This window comes from Oryctolagus cuniculus, chromosome 16 (assembly GCF_051225735.1).
Source record: "Oryctolagus cuniculus isolate XC-2025 breed Fujian yellow rabbit chromosome 16, ASM5122573v1, whole genome shotgun sequence".
In the NCBI taxonomy this organism is placed as follows: Eukaryota; Metazoa; Chordata; class Mammalia; order Lagomorpha; family Leporidae; genus Oryctolagus; species Oryctolagus cuniculus.
In genome coordinates this window covers 10,729,059-10,747,610 of record NC_142882.1, presented here as the reverse complement: position 1 = coordinate 10,747,610, position 18,552 = coordinate 10,729,059, and the positions used below count along the sequence as shown (strand labels likewise).

The following is an 18,552-nucleotide window of genomic DNA, read 5'->3' as shown; positions in this document are numbered from 1 at the left end:
GTGAGATGTCAGTCATGAATACACATATCTAGCGCTAATGCTTATGATCTCTATAGGGTTTTTATCAACTTTGTACACGGTCCAGAACTTAATACTGGGCAGGCATGTATTTGGGGGAAAAAGAAGCAAACTTCTCAGCTTTCAACTGACAGCAAGAGCTACAAGTAACCAAGCACTGAAAAATAAAGCCCTTCATGAAATAATTAATTGCATTTAAGCAGAATGATTAAAAGCAAGAAACATTTCAATTAATGCTATTAATTTGCCATTCAAATAAGTAAATCTAAGAACTAAACAGACTTCAGTAGCATATAGATAGAGAAATAGATAAAATGGAATTTCGTGCATGAGGAAAAGAGTGAATTAAAATAAACATTGTAAGTATTCTGACAATTTGAAATTCTGAATGAAATGCTCATTTTCAAGACAAACATAACTGAATGAAAATACTTCTGTTGGTATTTGTATATTATAACAGAAAATTACAGAAAGGGCTCATGAAAATCCCTATGGTGAATAGATTAGAGATGCTTCCAAACACTAAAATGACTGACAAGTCAGAGATGCTTGCCTCTTGGGTTCCATCCCTAAGTAAAAGTGAAATCCCATGTTGGGACACATCAAGGCTTTCCTGAAGGACTAGGGAAGGTGAGTGTGATCATGGACACAGTTTGCTTCAGAGGAATCTGAGGGTCATTCCAAAATCTTCTAAGAGCCCTTGGAACCTCACTCACACCTCCTCCATGTGTCAGAGCTGAGGCACCACTGTGTGGAAGCCTGAGTCTGACCATTGCGGCCTCAGGGTGTGGCTGTGTTGTTGCTCTGAATTCCATAGTCTCACCCTTCTCCCTGATGCTGCCCCTCTCTTTAGGTGGCTGTGGAAGAACTACCAATATGTGCTGGCCTTCCACTTTGCTATCCAGGAGATCAATAAGGACCCCCAGCTCCTCCCCAACCTGACCCTGGGTTTCCAGCTCTACAATTCTGTTACCAGTGATCAGTTCACCCTGAGGAGCACTCTGCACTGGCTGACTGGAAACATTTATTTCATCCCTAACTTCACCTGCCAGACACAAGGCAAGACAGTTGCCATAATTGCTGGAACCATGTCAGCATTTTCAGCTGAAATTGGAACAATGTTGGAGCTGTACAAAACCCCACAGGTAAATCTGTTGTGAATTCTGGTGAGAAATTCTGCCATCTCCCACCAGACATGTCCAATTTGAAGCAAAGGTCATGTGGAACACAACTGCACATATAGCACCACTATTTGAAACAGATTCTGGGGAATTCCTTAGATTGTGAGAGAGATCACTGTCTAGGCCCAATGTATCCATCCCCACCTGCTGAGAAAGTTGACTGCTGACTATTGACAGGAAATACCCACAGCGCAGAGATATCCTAGGAATACTCAATGTTAGACATGGGTATATCAAGACCTGGGCCCAGACTTTCCATTTGGAACCCACTGAGGTCCATGACAGTCCCGAAGATCATCAAGGAGTGTTTGGGGCTGAGTTGCACTTAGATGTGATTTTACCCTCTCCTATACCTAATCCTGACTTCCTCACATTCAGCAGATTCCTTCACAGGACTCCCAGTTCACTTCCATGTGCAACTAAGAGATTTAGATCTTAGTGTTTGACAGAATAAAAAACAAATACAGGCAGACAGTGTGCACCCATTCACAGTATAATCAGAAAATAGCCACCATAGTGCTGGTGCTCACTGGCCATGGTGAAAGTACTCAATCCAAATCTTACAAGTAGGTGTTAGGAAACCAATCACATAACCAATCAAGCTGCTTCCCAGGGCCTGTATTCACATTTCCAGGATTCTTAATGGAGACCCACTACAAAGAGGTAGCAATCTGCACACATTACCATCAAGCTCAGACTGCAATAGCTGTGGTCTGAAAAGCAATTTTATCTATACTCAGAGATGATAGGTGAATATATTTTTCAAGACAATTTAGGATATGCTGTGAAAACAAATGAAATTCAAAGTATCAGGAAATCAACCCACACAAAATATTTGTCCCCGAGGAAACACACAACACCAGTTGCAGTGGGAGCTGTTCTCCACATGTCTCATGAGGTGAGAGGTGGGAAAGACCAATGTCCTGGTGATTCTGAATCCAAAATACATGCCTTCTTCTTCCTAAATATACATGAAGAACGTGGGTATCTTACACATTATCTTTCATGCTATGCATGAAGATGTACATTTCTTCTGCTAAAAGCAACAGGCATTGAAGCACAGTTACTCTGATCCCAAGTGATAGAATTTTCTTATGCCTACACATGATATTTCTTCATAGGACTTTTTCAAAATCACTTCCCAAGACAGAAAACTCAAAACCCACAAAAGTCAAATCACAGCGGTTTTCTTTCCATTCAGATCACATATGGCCCTTTTGATCCCATGCTAAGTGAGAGGGACAAGTTTCCATCGCTCTATCAGATGGCCACTAGTGACAGCTATCTGGCCCGTGGAATGCTCTCCTTGCTACTACATTTTGGCTGGATTTGGGTGGTGATCTTTGTGTCTAATGATATTAAAGGAGAGAAGTTCCTACAGGATATTCAAACTGAGATGGTAAAGGAAGGTGTCTGCTGGGCCAATATAATAAAGCTCCCAGACACTAAGTCAAGATATGAAAAAACTGAAATATCCTTCCTAGCAAGGCTTCGAATTTCATCAGCAAATGTGCATATTCTATATGCACCATATTCTATATGGTGATGTGAGGAGTCTCTATACCATGGAATTTCTAAGCAAATACTATTTAACCCTGGGGAAGGTGTGGATCATGGCTGCAAAGTGGGAGATTGTTGTGCATGAGACAGACCACATGCTGCACTCTTTTCATGGAGGCTTCTCATTTTCACACCACAAGGGGGAAATCCCTGGCCTCAACCACTTTGTCAAGACAGTGGACCCTTCCCACTACCCAGAAGATTTCTTCCTCAGTCAACTATGGTTTCATGCTTTTCACTGCTTACCTCCTGGGCCACTTTGTGGAACAATTGGAGTCTGCCCACCAAATGCTTCCTTTGAGTTTTTCCCAGGACTCATTGACATGCTGACCATATCTGACTCCAGCTATTTCATCTACAATGCTGTGTATGCAGTGGCCCATGCCCTCCATAAGATGCTTTCAGAGCAAATAGAAAAGGGATCTCCAGGAGATGCAACTCAACCAAGGATTTTTCCATGGCAGGTAAACATCTCCCAGAACAGGACATGCATTGAACATCTGTTTGCATCCTCAGGTATTTTTATTGCAGTACCACATGACCATGTTTTCATGTTGAGATTGCCATGATCAGGTATAATGGAAAGTGGGTTCTTTCACAACAGACTGGGCATAGATACATCTGTAATTGTTATCTATGTGTGGAGAATTTGTTATCTGCTCTGGAACATTTTAAATATATTTTCTGCTATGCAACATGTTAAAAATAATTTTAAAATCGTCTCTATGCTAAGAAATGCACATAAGTCTACAGATAAAAGAGTTTTTGGTCATCTGATCATACTACAACCAACACCCATATTAAGAACATAGCATTACTAGTACTGCAAGAGTCCTCAGTAGCAACCACTTAATTTTTTTAATGTGTGAAAGAGGAGCATATTGTCATTAATATGATTTGATTTTTTTTAATTTTTTTTACAGGTAGAGTGGACAGTTAGAGAGAGAGACAGAGAGAAAGGTCTTCCTTTGCCATTGGTGCACCCTCCAATGGCTGCCGCGGTTGGTGCACAACGCTGATCCGAAGGCAGGAGCCAGGTACTTATCCTGGTCTCCAATGGGGGGCAGGGCCCAAGCACTTGGGCCATCCTCCACTGCACTCCCGGGCCACAGCAGAGAGCTGGCCTGGAAGGGGGGGCAACCGGGACAGAATCTGGCACCCCAACCGGGACTAGAACCCAGTGTGCCGGCGCCGCTAGGTGCAGGATTAGCCTATTGAACCATGGCGCCGGCCTATGATTTGATTTAGCAAAGCACTACTTATAATTACATAGGAAATTATCTAAAGTCCACACAATTTTATACTCATATATGAACTAACACAAATGAGAGGAAACATAATATTTTTATAGCTCTGGCTTATGTAATTTACTGTGATGACCTCCAGTTTTAAATGTCAAGATTTCATTCTTAATCATGGCTGTGTAATATTCATATATATGAGATGATATATGATATTTTTTATATATATATAAGTATCTCACCAATTCCTTCTCCCAGTCATCAGTTGATGGACATCTAGATGATTCTACATCTTATGTATTGTGCATTGAACTTCTATAAAATTGGGAGTGTAGGAGACTCTTTCTTGTGCTGATTTCAATTCATTTGGATACATTCCCAGGTCAGAGACAACTAGGCCATGTTGTAGAACCAATATTGGTTTTCTGAGGAGTTCCTCTATTGTCTTCCATTATGTTTGTACTGGCTTATAATCCTTCCCATCAACATTGTATTGGGGTACCTTTTTTTCCTGATCCTCAGCAGAATTTGCTATTTTTCAAATTTTGGATAATATTCATTCAAAGTGGGGTGAAGTGAAATCCCACGTTAGTTTTTATTGGTGTTTCCCTAATGGTTAGTGATCATGAACATCTTTTCATGTTTCTCCTGGCCATTTGTATTTCATCCTGTGAAAAAATCCCTGTTCATATCCTTAGTTCATTTCTTAACTAGATTGTTGGTTATGTTGTTGTTAAGTTTCTTGAATTCCTTATACATCTGGAGCATAATACTTTATTGGACCCATGTTTTGCAAATATTTTCTCCCATTTTGTAAGTAGTGTCTTCACTTAGATGAGTGTGTCTTTTGCTGATGAGAAGTTACTTAGCTTAATGTATATTCTTGCCTTTATTGCCTTTACTTCTTGGATTTTATCCAAGAAATTCTTGCCAGGGAAATGACTTGTAGTGTTTCCCCAATGTTTGCCTCTTGTAATTTGATGGTTTCAGGTTTTAGGTTTAGATTCTTGATAAATTATGAGTTGATATTTGTATAGTGTATGAGGTAGCAGTCTGATTTAAAATCTCTGCGTGTGGAAATCCAAATGTCTGCATTTGTTGATGAGACTTATTCTAGGGAGTGAGTTTAGCTCCATGTAACATTTTCAATACAGATTCTATAATGACATATCATAGAATAATGTTTCTCAGAGTATAGTGCAATGTTTAGAATATCCTAACACAGCTCATTACAAAGACTGGGAAGAAAAAATGATCAAAAGTACTCTTTTTGTTGGAATGTATGTAAGGTTAGGAAATGTGGACTCTGGACATATCCCACAACAACTATATACCCTATAATAATATCCCCTACAGGTGTGCTGTAGTCCACGCCCTCTGTGAGACATTACTGGGGCAAATAGCAGTGGGGTGCACATTTTATCATAAAATGACTCTGAAACAGGAAAATATCCTGATCAAATTATTTGAGTAAATCAAATAAATTGAATGTCTCACAGAAGATAAATATATATTCTATATTATACATATATGTAAATTAAATTGACTTCAGCATGTTTACTTCACTATGTAATTTCTGGGATTACATCCAATATTAATTAACATCCTATTTGTGATTTGATAGACTCACATTTTAAAAGTAAATGTACTGGCCAAGAAAGCTCACAAATATAAGATTAGAGAATATTTATGAAGTTCTTGGTTCAAATTAGTGAAGACATAATGATAGTCCTTTAAAGAATTGGCTGTCCCACAACAGGTGTCAGGAGACTCTGAAAGTCAAGAGTTAATACACACTGTTCAGATACTAACTGCCATCAGGGTATTGTTTTTTTATATAGTAAATAAAAATTTACAAAGTACAACTTTTGCATTGTTGTGGCTTTTTCCCCCATAACCTCTCTCCCACCCATAACCGCCCTATCTCCCACTCCCTCTCCCATCCCACTCTTCATCAAGATTCATTTTCAATTATCTTTATATACAGGTGATCAACTTAGTATATACTAAGTAAAGATTTCAACAGACTGCACCCACCCAACTGCACAAGATATAGAGTACTGTTTAACTAGTTGTTTTACTGTTAATTCTTATAGTACAACACTTTAAGGACAGAAATCCTACATGGAGAGCAGGTGCACAGTGACTCCCATTGTTGAGTTAACAATTGACACTCTTATCTATAACGTCAGTAATCACCCGAGGCTCTTGCCATGAGATGTCAAGGCTTTGGAAGCCTCCTGAGTTCACCAACTCTGATCTTATTTAGTCAAGGCCATATCACAGTGGGGGTCCATTCCTCCGTTCAGAGAAAGGTACCTCCTTCTTTGATGGCCCATTCTTTCTGCTGGGATCTCATTCACCAAGATGTTTCATTCAGGTCATTTTTGCCACAGTGCCTTGGCTTTCCATGCCTGTGAGACTCTCATGGGCCTTTTAGCCAGATCCGAATGTCCCAAGGGTTGATTCTGAGTCTGGAGTGCTGTTCAGGGCATTTGCCATTCTATGAGGGTGCTGTGCATCCTGCTTCCCCCGTAGGATCATTGTCTCCCTTTTAATTCTATCCTTCATTATTTGCAGACACTGGTCTTATTTGTGAAATCTCTTTGACAATTATGTACTTAAAATGATCACTTTAACAAGTGAGATGGAATGGGTACATGCCACCTTGATGGGATTGAATTGGAATCCCCTGGCATATTTCTAACTCTACCATTGGAGGTAAGTTGGGTGTGCATGTGCCAAACTGTATATCTCCTCAATCTCTTACTCCCACTCTTATATTTAACAGAGATCACTTTTCTGTTAATTTTAAATGCCTAAGAATAATGTGTATTAACTAAGGAGTTCGACCAATGGTATTAAGCAGAACAAACAAATACTAAAAGGAATAAAATAGTAAGTTCTTCCTCAACAGTCAAGACAAGGGCTTATCTGGTCATTGTTTCTCATAGTGTCCATTTCACTTCAACAAGTTTCCCCTTTGGTGCTCAGTTAGTTGTCATTGATAAGTGAGAACATACGATATTTGTCCCTTTGGGACTGGCTTAATTCACTCAGCATGATGATTTCCAGATACCTCCATTTTGTTGCAAATGTCCAGATTTCATTTATTAAACAGCTGTACAGTATTCTGTAGAGTACATATCCCATAATTTCTTTATCCAGTCATCTGTTGATGGGCATTTAGGTTGATTCCATGTCTTAGCTATTGTGAATTGAGCTGCAATAAACATTGAAGTGCACACAGCTCTTTTTTTCCAGTTTAATTTCCTTTGGGTAAATTCCAAGGAGTGCGATGGCTGGGTCATGTGGTGAGGCTATATTCTGGTTACTGAGGACTCTCCAAACTGTCTTCCATAGTGGCTTTATCAGCTTGCCTTCTCACCAACAGTGGATTAGTGTCCCTTTTTCCCCACATCCTCGCCAGCATCTGTTGTTAGTTGATTTCTGTATGTGAGCCATTCTAACTGGGGTGAGGTGAAACCTCATTGTGGTTTTGATTTGCATTTCCCTGATGGCTAGAGATCCTGAGCATTTTTTCATGAGTCTGTTGGCCATTTGGATTTCCTCCTTTGAAAAATGTCTGTTAAGGTCCTTGGCCCATCTTTATATTGGGTTGGTTGTTGTGGAGTTTCTTGATCATTTTATAGAGTCTAGTTGTTAATTCTTTACCAGTCATGTAGTTTGCAAATAATTTCTCCCATTGTGTTGGTTGCCTCTTCACTTTCCTGACTATTTCTTTTGCTGTAAAGAAACTTCTCAATTTGAGGTAATCCCATTTGGCTATTTTAGCTTTGACTACCTGTGCCTCTGGTGTTTTCTCAAGAATTCTTTGCCTGTTCCAATGTCTTGAAGGGTTTCCCCTATGCTCTCAATTAATTACATGGTGTCGTGGCATATATCTAGATCTTTGATCCATGGTGAGTGGATTTTTGTATATGGTGTATGATAGGGGTCTTGTTTCATACTTCAACATGTTGACGTCCAGTTTTCACTGCACCATTTGTTGAAGAGGCTGTCCCTGTTCCAGGGTGTTGGTTTTAGCTCCTTTGTTGAATATGAGTTGGTTATAGATGTTTGGATTGATTTCCAGTGTTTCCATTGGTCTGTCCATCTGTTTTTGAACCAGTACCAGGCTGTTTTGATAATAACCGCCCTGTAGTATGTCTTGAATTCTGGAATTGTGAATACTCCGGCTTTGTTTTTATTGTAAAGGATTGCTTTAGCTATTCACGGTCTCCTGTTTCTCCATATGAATTTCAGCATAATTTTTTCTGGGTCTGTGAAGAATGACTTTGGTATTTTGATTGGTATTGCGTTGAACCTGTAAATTGCTTTTGGGAGAATGGACATTTTGATGATATTGATTCTTCCAATCCATGAACTTGGCAGATTTTTCCATTTTTTGTTTCTTCTTCTATTTCTTTCTTTAGTGTTTTGTAATTTTCCTCATAGAGGTCTTTGATATCCTTGGTTAAATTTATCCCAACGTACTTTAATATTTTGTGGCTATTGTCATTGGGATTGATCTTAGAAGTTCTTCCTCGGCCACAGCATTGTCAGTGTATACAAAGCCTGCTGATTTCTGAGCATTAACTTTGTATCCTGCTACATTACCAAACTCTTCTATGAGATTCAATATTCTCTCACAAAAATTTTTGGGATTCCCTATACATAGGATCATGTCATCTGCTAACAGGGATAGTTTGACTTCCTCTTTTCCCATTTGTATTCCTTTAATTTCTTTTTCTTGCCTAATGTCTCTGGCTAAAGCTTCTAGGACTATATTGAATAGCAATAGTGAGAGTGGGCATCCCTGTCTGATGTCAGTTTCAATGGAAATGCCTCCAACTGTTCCCCATTCAATATTATGCTGCCCATGAGTTTATCATAAATTGCCTTAGTTGTGTTGAGGAATGTTCCTTCTAACCCCAATTTGCTTAAAGTTTCATCATGAAAGGGTATTGTATTTTGTCAAATGCTTTATCTGCTGCTATTGAGATAATCATATGATTTCAGTTTCTCAACTTGTTAATGTGATTGATTTTCGAACACTGAACCATCCCTGCATACCAGGGATAAATCCCACTTGGTTCGTGTGAATGATCTTTCTGATGTGTAGTTAGATTCGGTTTGCCAGGATTTTGTTTAGTATTTTTGCATCTATGTTCCTCAGGGAGATAGGTCTGTAGTTTTCTTTCTCTGCTGTGTCTTTCCAGGGCTTAGGAATTAAGGAAATATTGGTGGCCAGTGTCATGGTTCACTAGGCTAATCTTCTGCCTGCAGCACTGGAACCCCAGGTTCTAGTCCCGGTTGGGGTGCCGGTTCTGCCTTATTGCTACTCTTCCAGTCCAGCTCTCTGCTGTGGATCAGAAAGGCAGTGGAGGATGGCCAAGTGCTTGGGCCCTGCACCCACACAGGAGACCAGGAGGAAGCACCAGGCTCCTGGCTTCAGATCGGTGCAGCACGCCGGCTGCAGTGGCCATCTAGGGGGTGAACCAATGGAAGGAAGACCTTTCTCTCTGTCTCTCTCTCCCACTGTCTAACTCCCCTGTCAAAAAGAAAAGATGATATTGGCTTCATAGAAAGAATTTGGGAGGATTCCCCCCTTTCAATTGTTTTGAATAACTTGAGAAAAACTGGGGTTAGTTGCTCTTCAAAAGTCTGGTAGAATTCAGCGGTGAAGCCATCCGGTCCTGGGCTCTTCTTTTTCGGTAGTGCGTTTATTGTTGATTCAATTTCTTTCATGGTTATGGGTCTGTTTATGTTTTGTATATCTTCATGGCTCAGTTTAGGAAGGTTGTAAGGGTCCAGGAATCTATCCATTTCTTCCAGGTTCCCCAATTTGTTAGCTTACATCTCTTTGTAATGGTTTCTGATGATTCTTTTTATTTCTGTTGTGTCTGCTGTTACATTTCTATTACCATCATTACTTTTATGGATTTGGGTCTTCTCTCTCCTTTTTTCAGTTCGTTGGGCCAATGGTGTGTCTATTTTGTTTATTTTTTCAAAGAACCAGCTCCTGGTTTTGTTGATCTTTTGTATTGTTTTTTGTTTGTTTGTTTCAATTCTGTTTATTTCTTCTCTAATCTATAGTAGTTCTTTTCTTCTGCTGGGTTTGGGTTGGATTTGCTGCTGTTTCTCTATATCCTTGAGGTGCATTGAGAGGTCGTTTGTTTGGTTCCTTTCCAGTTTCTTGATGTAGGCACCAATTGCTATAAGCTTTCCTCCTAGCACTGCTTTTACTGTATCCCACAAGTTTTGATAGGTTGTGCTGTCATTTTCATTTGTTTCTAGAAATCCTTTGATTTCTCTTGATTTCTTCTACGACCCACTGTTCATTCAGAATCATGTTGTTCATTCTCCATGTATTTGCATATGGTGTAGAGATTCTTGGGTTGTTGATTTTGAGTTTCACTGTGCTATGGTCTGAGAAGCTGCATGGTATAGTTTCAATTTTTTTGAATTTATTGAGGCTCCCTTTATGGCCTAGCATATGGTCAATCCTAGAGAACATTCCATGTACTGAGGAGAAATATGTGAACTCTGTGGCTGTGGGGTGAAAGGTTCTGAAGATATCTATTAGGTCTATTTGGTCTATAGCATCAATTAACTCTGTTGTTTCCTTGTTGAATTTCTGTCTGGTTGATCTGTCCATTGGTGAGAGTGGCATGCTGAATGCCCCTGTAACCATTGTATTTGAATCTATATCTCCCTTTAAGTTCTTTAGTAATTCTTTCAAGTAATCAGGTGCCCTGTAATTAGGTGCATATACATTTATAATAGTAATGTCTTCATGTTGGATTGATCCTTTAATCATTATATAATGCCCTTCTTTCCCTCTTTTAATAGTTTTTGTGTTAAAGTCTATTTTGTCTGATATTAGGATGGCCACCCCAGCTCTTTTTTGATTTCTGTTAGCTTGAAATATCTTTTTCCACCCTTTCACTTTCAGTCTACATGCATCTTTGCTGATAAGGTGTGTTTCCTGAAGGCAGCATATAGATAGATTCTCTTTTTTAATTCAATCCGCTAATCTGTCTCTCTTGGTTGTCGAGTTGAGGCCATTTATATTCACTGTGACTATTATTAAATACTGTCTTTTTCCAGTCATGGTTCCTTAAACAAGCTGTTTATGTATTTTGAGATTTGTTTGTAGTTTAGTTGGCTCATTTTCTACATTCACCTTTTTTTGTAGTGAAGTTCTTGTTTCTGTATTTCTGTGTGCAGCACGTCTTTGAGCCAGTGTTGTAGGGTTGGATGTGAGGATACAAATTCCTTCAGTTTCTGTTTGTCGTGGAAAATCTATATTTTCCCTACATTCATATACGCTAGCTTTTCAAGGTAAATTATTCTAGGTTGTCATTGTTTGTCTTTTAAAACTTGGAATATATCATGCCATTATCTCCTTGCCTGTAGTGTTTGCGATAAGTCTGGGGTGAGTCTGATTAAATTATCCTTGAATATGATTCATTGTTTCTCTCTGGCACAATTTAGGATTTCTTCTTTGTGTTTCACTGAGCTGAGTGTTGCCACAATGTGTTGCAGTGAATTTCTCTTCTGGTCTAATTTATTGGGGCTCCTGAGTATTTGCTGAATTTGGTTGTTTCTATCAATTTGCCTCTGTTGGAAGTTTTCTGATATTATTTCATTGAAAATGTTATACAAATAGAATTACACATAAACTGTATACACATGTTTATCAGTTTGGACTTGCCAGCAGCAGCCAGGGATGTCAGGTTCCAGAAACTTTATTATGAAAAATTATGCTTGGATTTCTAATTTATTTAATAGAATTCATCTGATATTTTATTCAATATTGTTAAACTCTAAAAAATTATTTGAAAATCAAAGTTACTGTAAGAGAGTGAGAGACAGAAAGAGAAAAGGAGACAGATCTTGCATCTGCTGATTCACTCCACAATGGCTGCAAGGACCAGGACTGGGAACACTCTAAGCCAGGATGCAGGAGCTTCAACTGGGTCTCTCATTCGTGAGTGTAGGGGCCCAAGCAGTTGGACCATCATCTAATGCTTTCCCATGTACATTGGCAGAGACCTGAACCAGCAGTAGAACAACAGTAATTTAACCAGACTCACAGGGATGCTGGGCACTGTGGACAGCAGCTTCACCTGCTGCACCACAAGGCCAGCCCAAATTTTGCTAAAGTAAAAAAAAATATTGATATGAACATAATAGATTTCATGCATTTCATAGATACATTTCTAAGAAGATATCCATTCTTCCTTCCCTCCCTCTCTCATTCTCCCCTCCTTCCTTACTTTTTAATTTTTGCAAAAATAGCATTTCAATTTGCTTTATAATCACAGGTATAATGCCACAGTAATCATAATGATTCATAAATGAAAAGTAGAAAGACCATGTTCCACAGGAACTTACACAAGATGATAAGCAAAAATGAAATCCAAGATATCAGTTTCATTTTGATACATGGTGGGGTTTTTCTTTGCATCTATAGTAACTACTACACATCACACAAAACAAATTGTATTTTCTGATTGGAACTGGTTTATTTCGGTAAACATAAGCATAAAGGTCTCCAGTTGCATCCATTTTTTGTCAAAGAGAGGATTCCACTCTATTTGTGAGGGGGTATATTTTGAAAAGTGCACATGTTTGCACTCACCTATGGAACCATCACAATAATCAAGATATTGCATATATAAAGCCATGTTGTTCACATTTGGAAAACTAAGATGAGCTTTCCTAAACCTCTAACAATCTTTCATGGTCAGCCACCCTGTGGGTCACATCTGTGATTTCTCTGGATTCAAATGGTCCCCATCATTTTAACAGAGGGGGAGGTAGAATTCCCTGCATTTGAACACATGATATGATGATCATTCAGACAAAAGTCAGCCTCCACCAAATAGAAACCCTGAGGATACACAGGAGGCAAAAGAAGGATTTCTCAGTCATATGCACCTCCCACCTCTCATCTGAATGTTCTCCCTCTTTCCAATTGTGCCTCCCCTCCAGCTTCATCCACTCCTGAAGAAAATCCAATTTACCAACAGTGCTGGGGAGGATGTTTCCTTCCATGAAATGAGACACCGTGTGGCACACTACGATATCCACAACATTGTGAAGTTTCCTGCTGGATTTCGTTTGCTGATTAAAATCGGGGAGTTCTCCTCTGAGAGTGCACATGACCAAGGCTTGGTCCTCAATGAAGAGATGATAGAATGGCCTATAGCATTCAAGAAGGTGTGGATCCATGGAAATATTCGATACATACAGAGGGTCTGAGAGGAGATTAAGTGCAAGATTTTAAATAAGTATTCAATTCTCAATTATCATCTTGGCTTCAAAAGATATGGTGTCCCTTACACATATATGAGACAATGTGTATTAGAAGTTTACATTTGTATTAGTTATTGCTGTTTTTACTTTGGAAATAATTATGTATTCAGATGTTGAGTGACTAAAATGAGCAATGTTAATGAATAGAGATAGAGATCAGTATATAGACATAAAATTACAAAATATGTACAAAAATGTGTACAGAAATTCTAATTTTTTTCATTTTTTTATTTATATAAGGTGAAAAAAATTTCATTTCATGTATATATATACAGATATATAGATTTAGAAGAACAGTGATATCTTAAATATGGTGAGAGTCATATATTTTAATGCAGCATGAACACAAGTAAATTATAAGTTGATCTATCCATCGCCTATTTGTAGAAAGCATTCTCATTTGCATTGTCATTGTAGTTGCCAATAAGTGCAGTTTCTTTTCTGCATAGCATCTCACAGCTGTGGTCAAATGTTTTATCATCATTCTACTGTTGAAATCCCCCAGGGAATTTTGTGGGTGATTTGTATAACTATGATGCTTTATGCCCAAAATGCATTCTTAGTTTCTTGAAATTGATACTCTTCCTGAATCTAGAAGTCCAGAAGAGGATTAGATACACAATCCATATCTTTATAACATTTGCTCATCATTTCTCTGTGGCCTTGTCTTTTTCTGAATACTCAGTCTCAAATATACACATTACAGAATAATAATCTGAATGTTAAAGATTTCAGAGGAAGAAATGTAGTAGAAAGAAACAAAGGCCTAGAAGAGTAGATCTGGTGATGAACAAAATTACAGCAATCAGGTACCCTCATAATGTTTGGTAGACAATTGACAAACCTGGAACGAGCATCATAGAAACTACAAATTAGATGTATGAAAAAATCAACAAGACACAGACTGGGGAAGACAGTGATGACCTTCAAAGTGATGGGGCAAATAGAGACATCACAGTGCCTAATGATGTGCAAAACAATGACCATTGCTTCTCTTTCCCCCTCAGACTCCTCAGTCTTTATGTAGCCAGAGGTGTGGTCCAGGATTCAGGAAAATGCCACAGGAAGGAAGAGCTGTCTGCTGCTATATTTGTGTTATTTGTCCAGAGAGAGACATTTCCAATCATACAGGTAGAAAACATATAACTCACTATGAAAACTCCACCATCTTAACTATTTCTAGATAAAAAGGAAACCAAGAAATCTTTATAATGGGATAAGAGTGCCCCATTGTTCTCTATGCACACTTTCACTCACTCTTTCCATACACTTGTTGTATGCTCACTCTCGCCATCTCAGTAGTCTGGTGGTGCTCATCCTCTCTAGCTCAACACTGACACTGATTCTCTCTGATATCCTTCTTTTCCATCCAGTGCTAGATGAGACTGTCTCAATCTGAGATCTTCTAGTAGGCCTACTAATGTATGAACAAAAAATATCAGATGAGAGATTGTTAAGGCTCCCTAAGGATTTCTAGAAATCTTGAAATCAAAACTTTTTCATACACAACTGAGAAACAGGGAGCTACTTCACAGGAATTGTGATGGGAATACTGTATTACTTTCTGTGCTAGGTCTTTTACATAGTGCATGCTGTGTAGTACACATAATGAATGCCTCCCTTTATCCTTTTGTTTTCTATACTAGAATAAGAGAAAATAAGAGTGAAATATACAGACAAAACATCCTAATAACTATGCAACTACATAACACCTCCAGTCCATGAAGCTTGTATGATTACCAACTTAATTCCTGAGTAGCACTTTACTACAAGTGTGGGCCAACTAATATCATTTCCTTTCTTTTAAAAAATTTTTTTAATTTCAAAGAGTTACAGAGGAGAGAGAGATAGAGAGATAGAGATAGATAGAGAGAGATTCCACCTACGTATTCATGCCCCAGACATACATAATTGACCAGGTTTTGCAAGGCAGAAGCCAGCAGCCAGGTTCATTTGGGTCTCCCACATGGGTTCAGGGGACCCAAGTACTTGGGCCATTTTCTGCGGCTTTTTCCAGGCCATTAGCAGGGAGCTGGCTTGGAAATGGATTACTGGAACACAAAATAATGTCCATAAGGGATGCTGGCATTGCAGCTGGTGGCTTTACATATCATGCCACAACACTGAATCTACTTTTGTTTATTAAATTGACATATGATTGAGATAGTCACATGTTCACCAGCTGGCCTATTCTTAATGACTTCCTTCATGCTGCTGCTGCAGAAGTGTATTACTTCAACAGAGACAATGTGGTGTCCATGTGGTGTTCACATGACTAAAATGATGAACAAGCCATGCTTTCAGTGAAAAGGAGTGGAAAGTTCTCTTTCAATACTGTGATGAAAATATCACTTACTCCCATATAACCATTAAAAAACTAGTAGCAATAATTCTTTTCTATGCAATCACATCATATCAACATTTATATGGAAAGAGTGATGAGTCCATGCAGGAAATTAGAGTATTGACTGATGTATGGAAGTCCTAGGAGTGATAGATATTTTAAATAGGTCATCTACATTTGAGTATTTAAAAAACCTTAAACCTGGTGACCCCAGACAAATATTATAACCCATGTGAATACAAGCTTCTCCAGAGAAAAACACTAGGGACAGTAGAGAAGAGGGTTTGGCTGTTAAATTCTTAGTTAATGTATACTAAGCTGATCTTCTGTATATTAAGAGAATCGAAAATGAATCTTGATGTGAATGGAAGGGGAGAGGGAGTGGGAAAGGGGAGGGTTGTGGGTGGGAGGGATGGTATGGGGGGAAGCCATTGTAATCCATAAGTCGTACTTTGGAAATTTATATTCATTAAATAAAAGTTAAAAAAAAAAGAGAGAAGAGGGTTTGGAAGAATCTGTGCCCATATGAAATATAGGAAATTCATCACTTTGAGAAAATAAAGCACTGAAAGAAATATCTCTGAGTGACAAAATGAGTCCCCAGAGCCCCATGTGCTAAGGAGCTTGTTTCAGTGAGCTTCCTACACCTAGAGATGAGCATTCTCTCAGGGTCAGGAGTGCAGAAATATCCTTTAGTGTTTCCTGGTATACATTAGAGCAGGCTGGACTCACTATGACATTGCAAAGGTGACCATTTTCCTTAACAGGGAAAAAGGAGCAAATTGTGAAGTGGAAACAGTCTTCCTTTTCTCCGCAGACGCAGAGCAGTGCATCCCGTGTGCAGATCACGAGTACACAAACATGGAGAGAAACCGCTGCCTCCCCAAGCTGGTGACATTCTTAGCCTTTGAGGATGCCCTGGGGATGGCTCTGGCCTGTGTGGCTCTGTGCTTCTCTGTCCTCACAGCTGCAGTCCTCTGGGTCTTTGTGAAGCACCGAGACACTCCCATCGTCAAGGCCAATAACAGGACCCTCAGCTACATCCTGCTCATCACCCTCCTCCTGTGCTTCCTCTGCTCCTTACTCTTCCTTGGCCGTCCCAACACAGCCACCTGTCTCCTCCAGCAAATAACATTTGGTCTTGTGTTCACAGTGGCAGTTTCCACCGTGCTGGCCAAGACCATCACTGTGATTCTGGCCTTCAAAGTTACAAAACCTGGAAGAACTATCAGGCAATTGCTGGTATCAGGAGCTTCTAACTTCATCATTCCCATCTGCTCCTTGATCCAAGTGGCTCTCTGTGTCATCTGGTTGGGAATTTCTCCTCCCTTTATTGAGTTAGATGCACATTCTGAGCCTGACCACATCATCCTGGTGTGCAACAAGGGCTCAGTCACTGCCTTCTACTGTGTCTTGGGTTACCTGGGCTCCTTGGCCTTGGCCAGCTTTACTGTGGCTTTCCTAGCCAGGAACCTACCTGACACGTTCAATGAAGCCAAGTTCCTGACCTTCAGCATGCTGGTGTTCTGCAGTGTCTGGGTGACCTTCCTGCCTGTCTACCACAGCACCAAGGGGAAGGTCATGGTGGCTGTGGAGATCTTCTCCATCTTGGCCTCCAGTGCAGGGCTCCTGGGCTGCATCTTCCTCCCCAAGTACTATATTATTCTCATAAAACCTGATAAAAATTCTTTGAAAGCTTTAAAGAACCAATGCAGTTCTAGGGGATCCTGAAATTTTTCTCATGCATTTCTTCACATTTTCAACTTTGTAATCAAAAGGAAGTTGCATTCCAACATTGTAAAATAAGCAAAACTAAAAACCGTTGTTGTTTAGGCAACTAGTCCAGCAATTAAGATCACCTTGTTCCATGATTGTACAGTTTCCATATATGCATGGATATTTCCTCAGTTTGTCCTTTTCCACTGATCAAACCAATTCTGAGCCAATGCCACACTCTTACTTACTGTGGTGTAATAAAAAGTTTTGATATGTAGAAGGGTGTGTACCTTTGTTCATTTTTAGAATTGTACTATCTCTTTTTGGACTTCTATTCTAACTTTAGTTTCAGTTTGTCGAGTTCCACTAAAAATCTTTTTTGGTATTTTGCTGAGTTAAATTTATAGGTTCAATCTGGGGAGCTATGACATCTTTATAAAATTCTGTCATCCAATATATTAATATTATGTTGATTTTTAAATATCCTTCAAAAACATTTCCTAATTTGGTGATAAAACTCTTGTATGTCTTTGTCAGCTTTTTTTCTATGTACAACTTCTGTTGCTATTATATAGTCAGATCTTTTTTCTATTAAATTTTTAAGTTTCTTGTTGCTTCTGCTATAGATTCTGCAATAAAGTGGATTTATTTACCAAAAAAATCACCTTGTTCCACATGACAGTATTTGGGTTTGTAATTTGGTTCTGACCCCTGACCCCAGATTCCCAGGAAATAAAACCTTTCAGTGAGTGGTGATGACTCAGAGATATTGGGTCACTTTCAGTCAGTATTTTTCCTGGCTCCTGGCTCTGGCCTCAGTTCAGGCTCAGCTACTGTGGGCACTGAGATGTGAAGCAGTGAAAGGTTGGTTTCTCAACCATCTCTTTCTCTCCATTTCTCTCTACCTCTCAAAAAACACAATGCCATCTAGAAATAGTTTAATAAAAAATAAGAGTGATATTTAAAACGGAAACAGAGCTGACCAGCAAGTTATAAATACCAATGCCATTTTGTATGATAGGGCTATCCCTGAAAATATACACACTGTTTGCTGCTTAGGACACCTGTCATTCTATAAGTCTTTTGTGTGGACTGCTTCCCATGTTGTAACATTCTCTCCATTTTAATTCTCTCTGTTGTTATTACCAAACACTTGATCATATTT

At 39.1% G+C, this 18,552-nt stretch overlaps 1 protein-coding gene across 1 annotated transcript; it reads left to right on the top strand.

The window, feature by feature from the left end:
* Positions 1–1,106: 1,106 nt before the first annotated feature.
* LOC138847803 (vomeronasal type-2 receptor 116-like) lies at positions 1,107–17,402 on the top strand. The gene is made up of 5 exons (XM_089315522.1): positions 1,107–1,163; positions 2,401–2,598; positions 13,004–13,231; positions 14,335–14,458; positions 16,489–17,402. Exons 1-5 carry the CDS (start codon positions 1,107–1,109, stop codon positions 17,400–17,402), a joined length of 1,521 nt encoding a protein of 506 aa, XP_089171648.1.
* The last annotated feature ends 1,150 nt before the right edge of the window (positions 17,403–18,552 follow it).

Excerpts from the sequence above, each read along its gene's own strand:
- LOC138847803 (XM_089315522.1), top strand. The coding sequence starts at position 1,107 with ATGTCAGCATTTTCAGCTGAAATTGGAACAATGTTGGAGCTGTACAAA. Across the intron at positions 1,164-2,400 it reads AGCTGTACAAAACCCCACAG|ATCACATATGGCCCTTTTGA; the intron begins GTAAATCTGTTG and ends CTTTCCATTCAG. Across the intron at positions 13,232-14,334 it reads GGCCTATAGCATTCAAGAAG|ACTCCTCAGTCTTTATGTAG; the intron begins GTGTGGATCCAT and ends TTTCCCCCTCAG.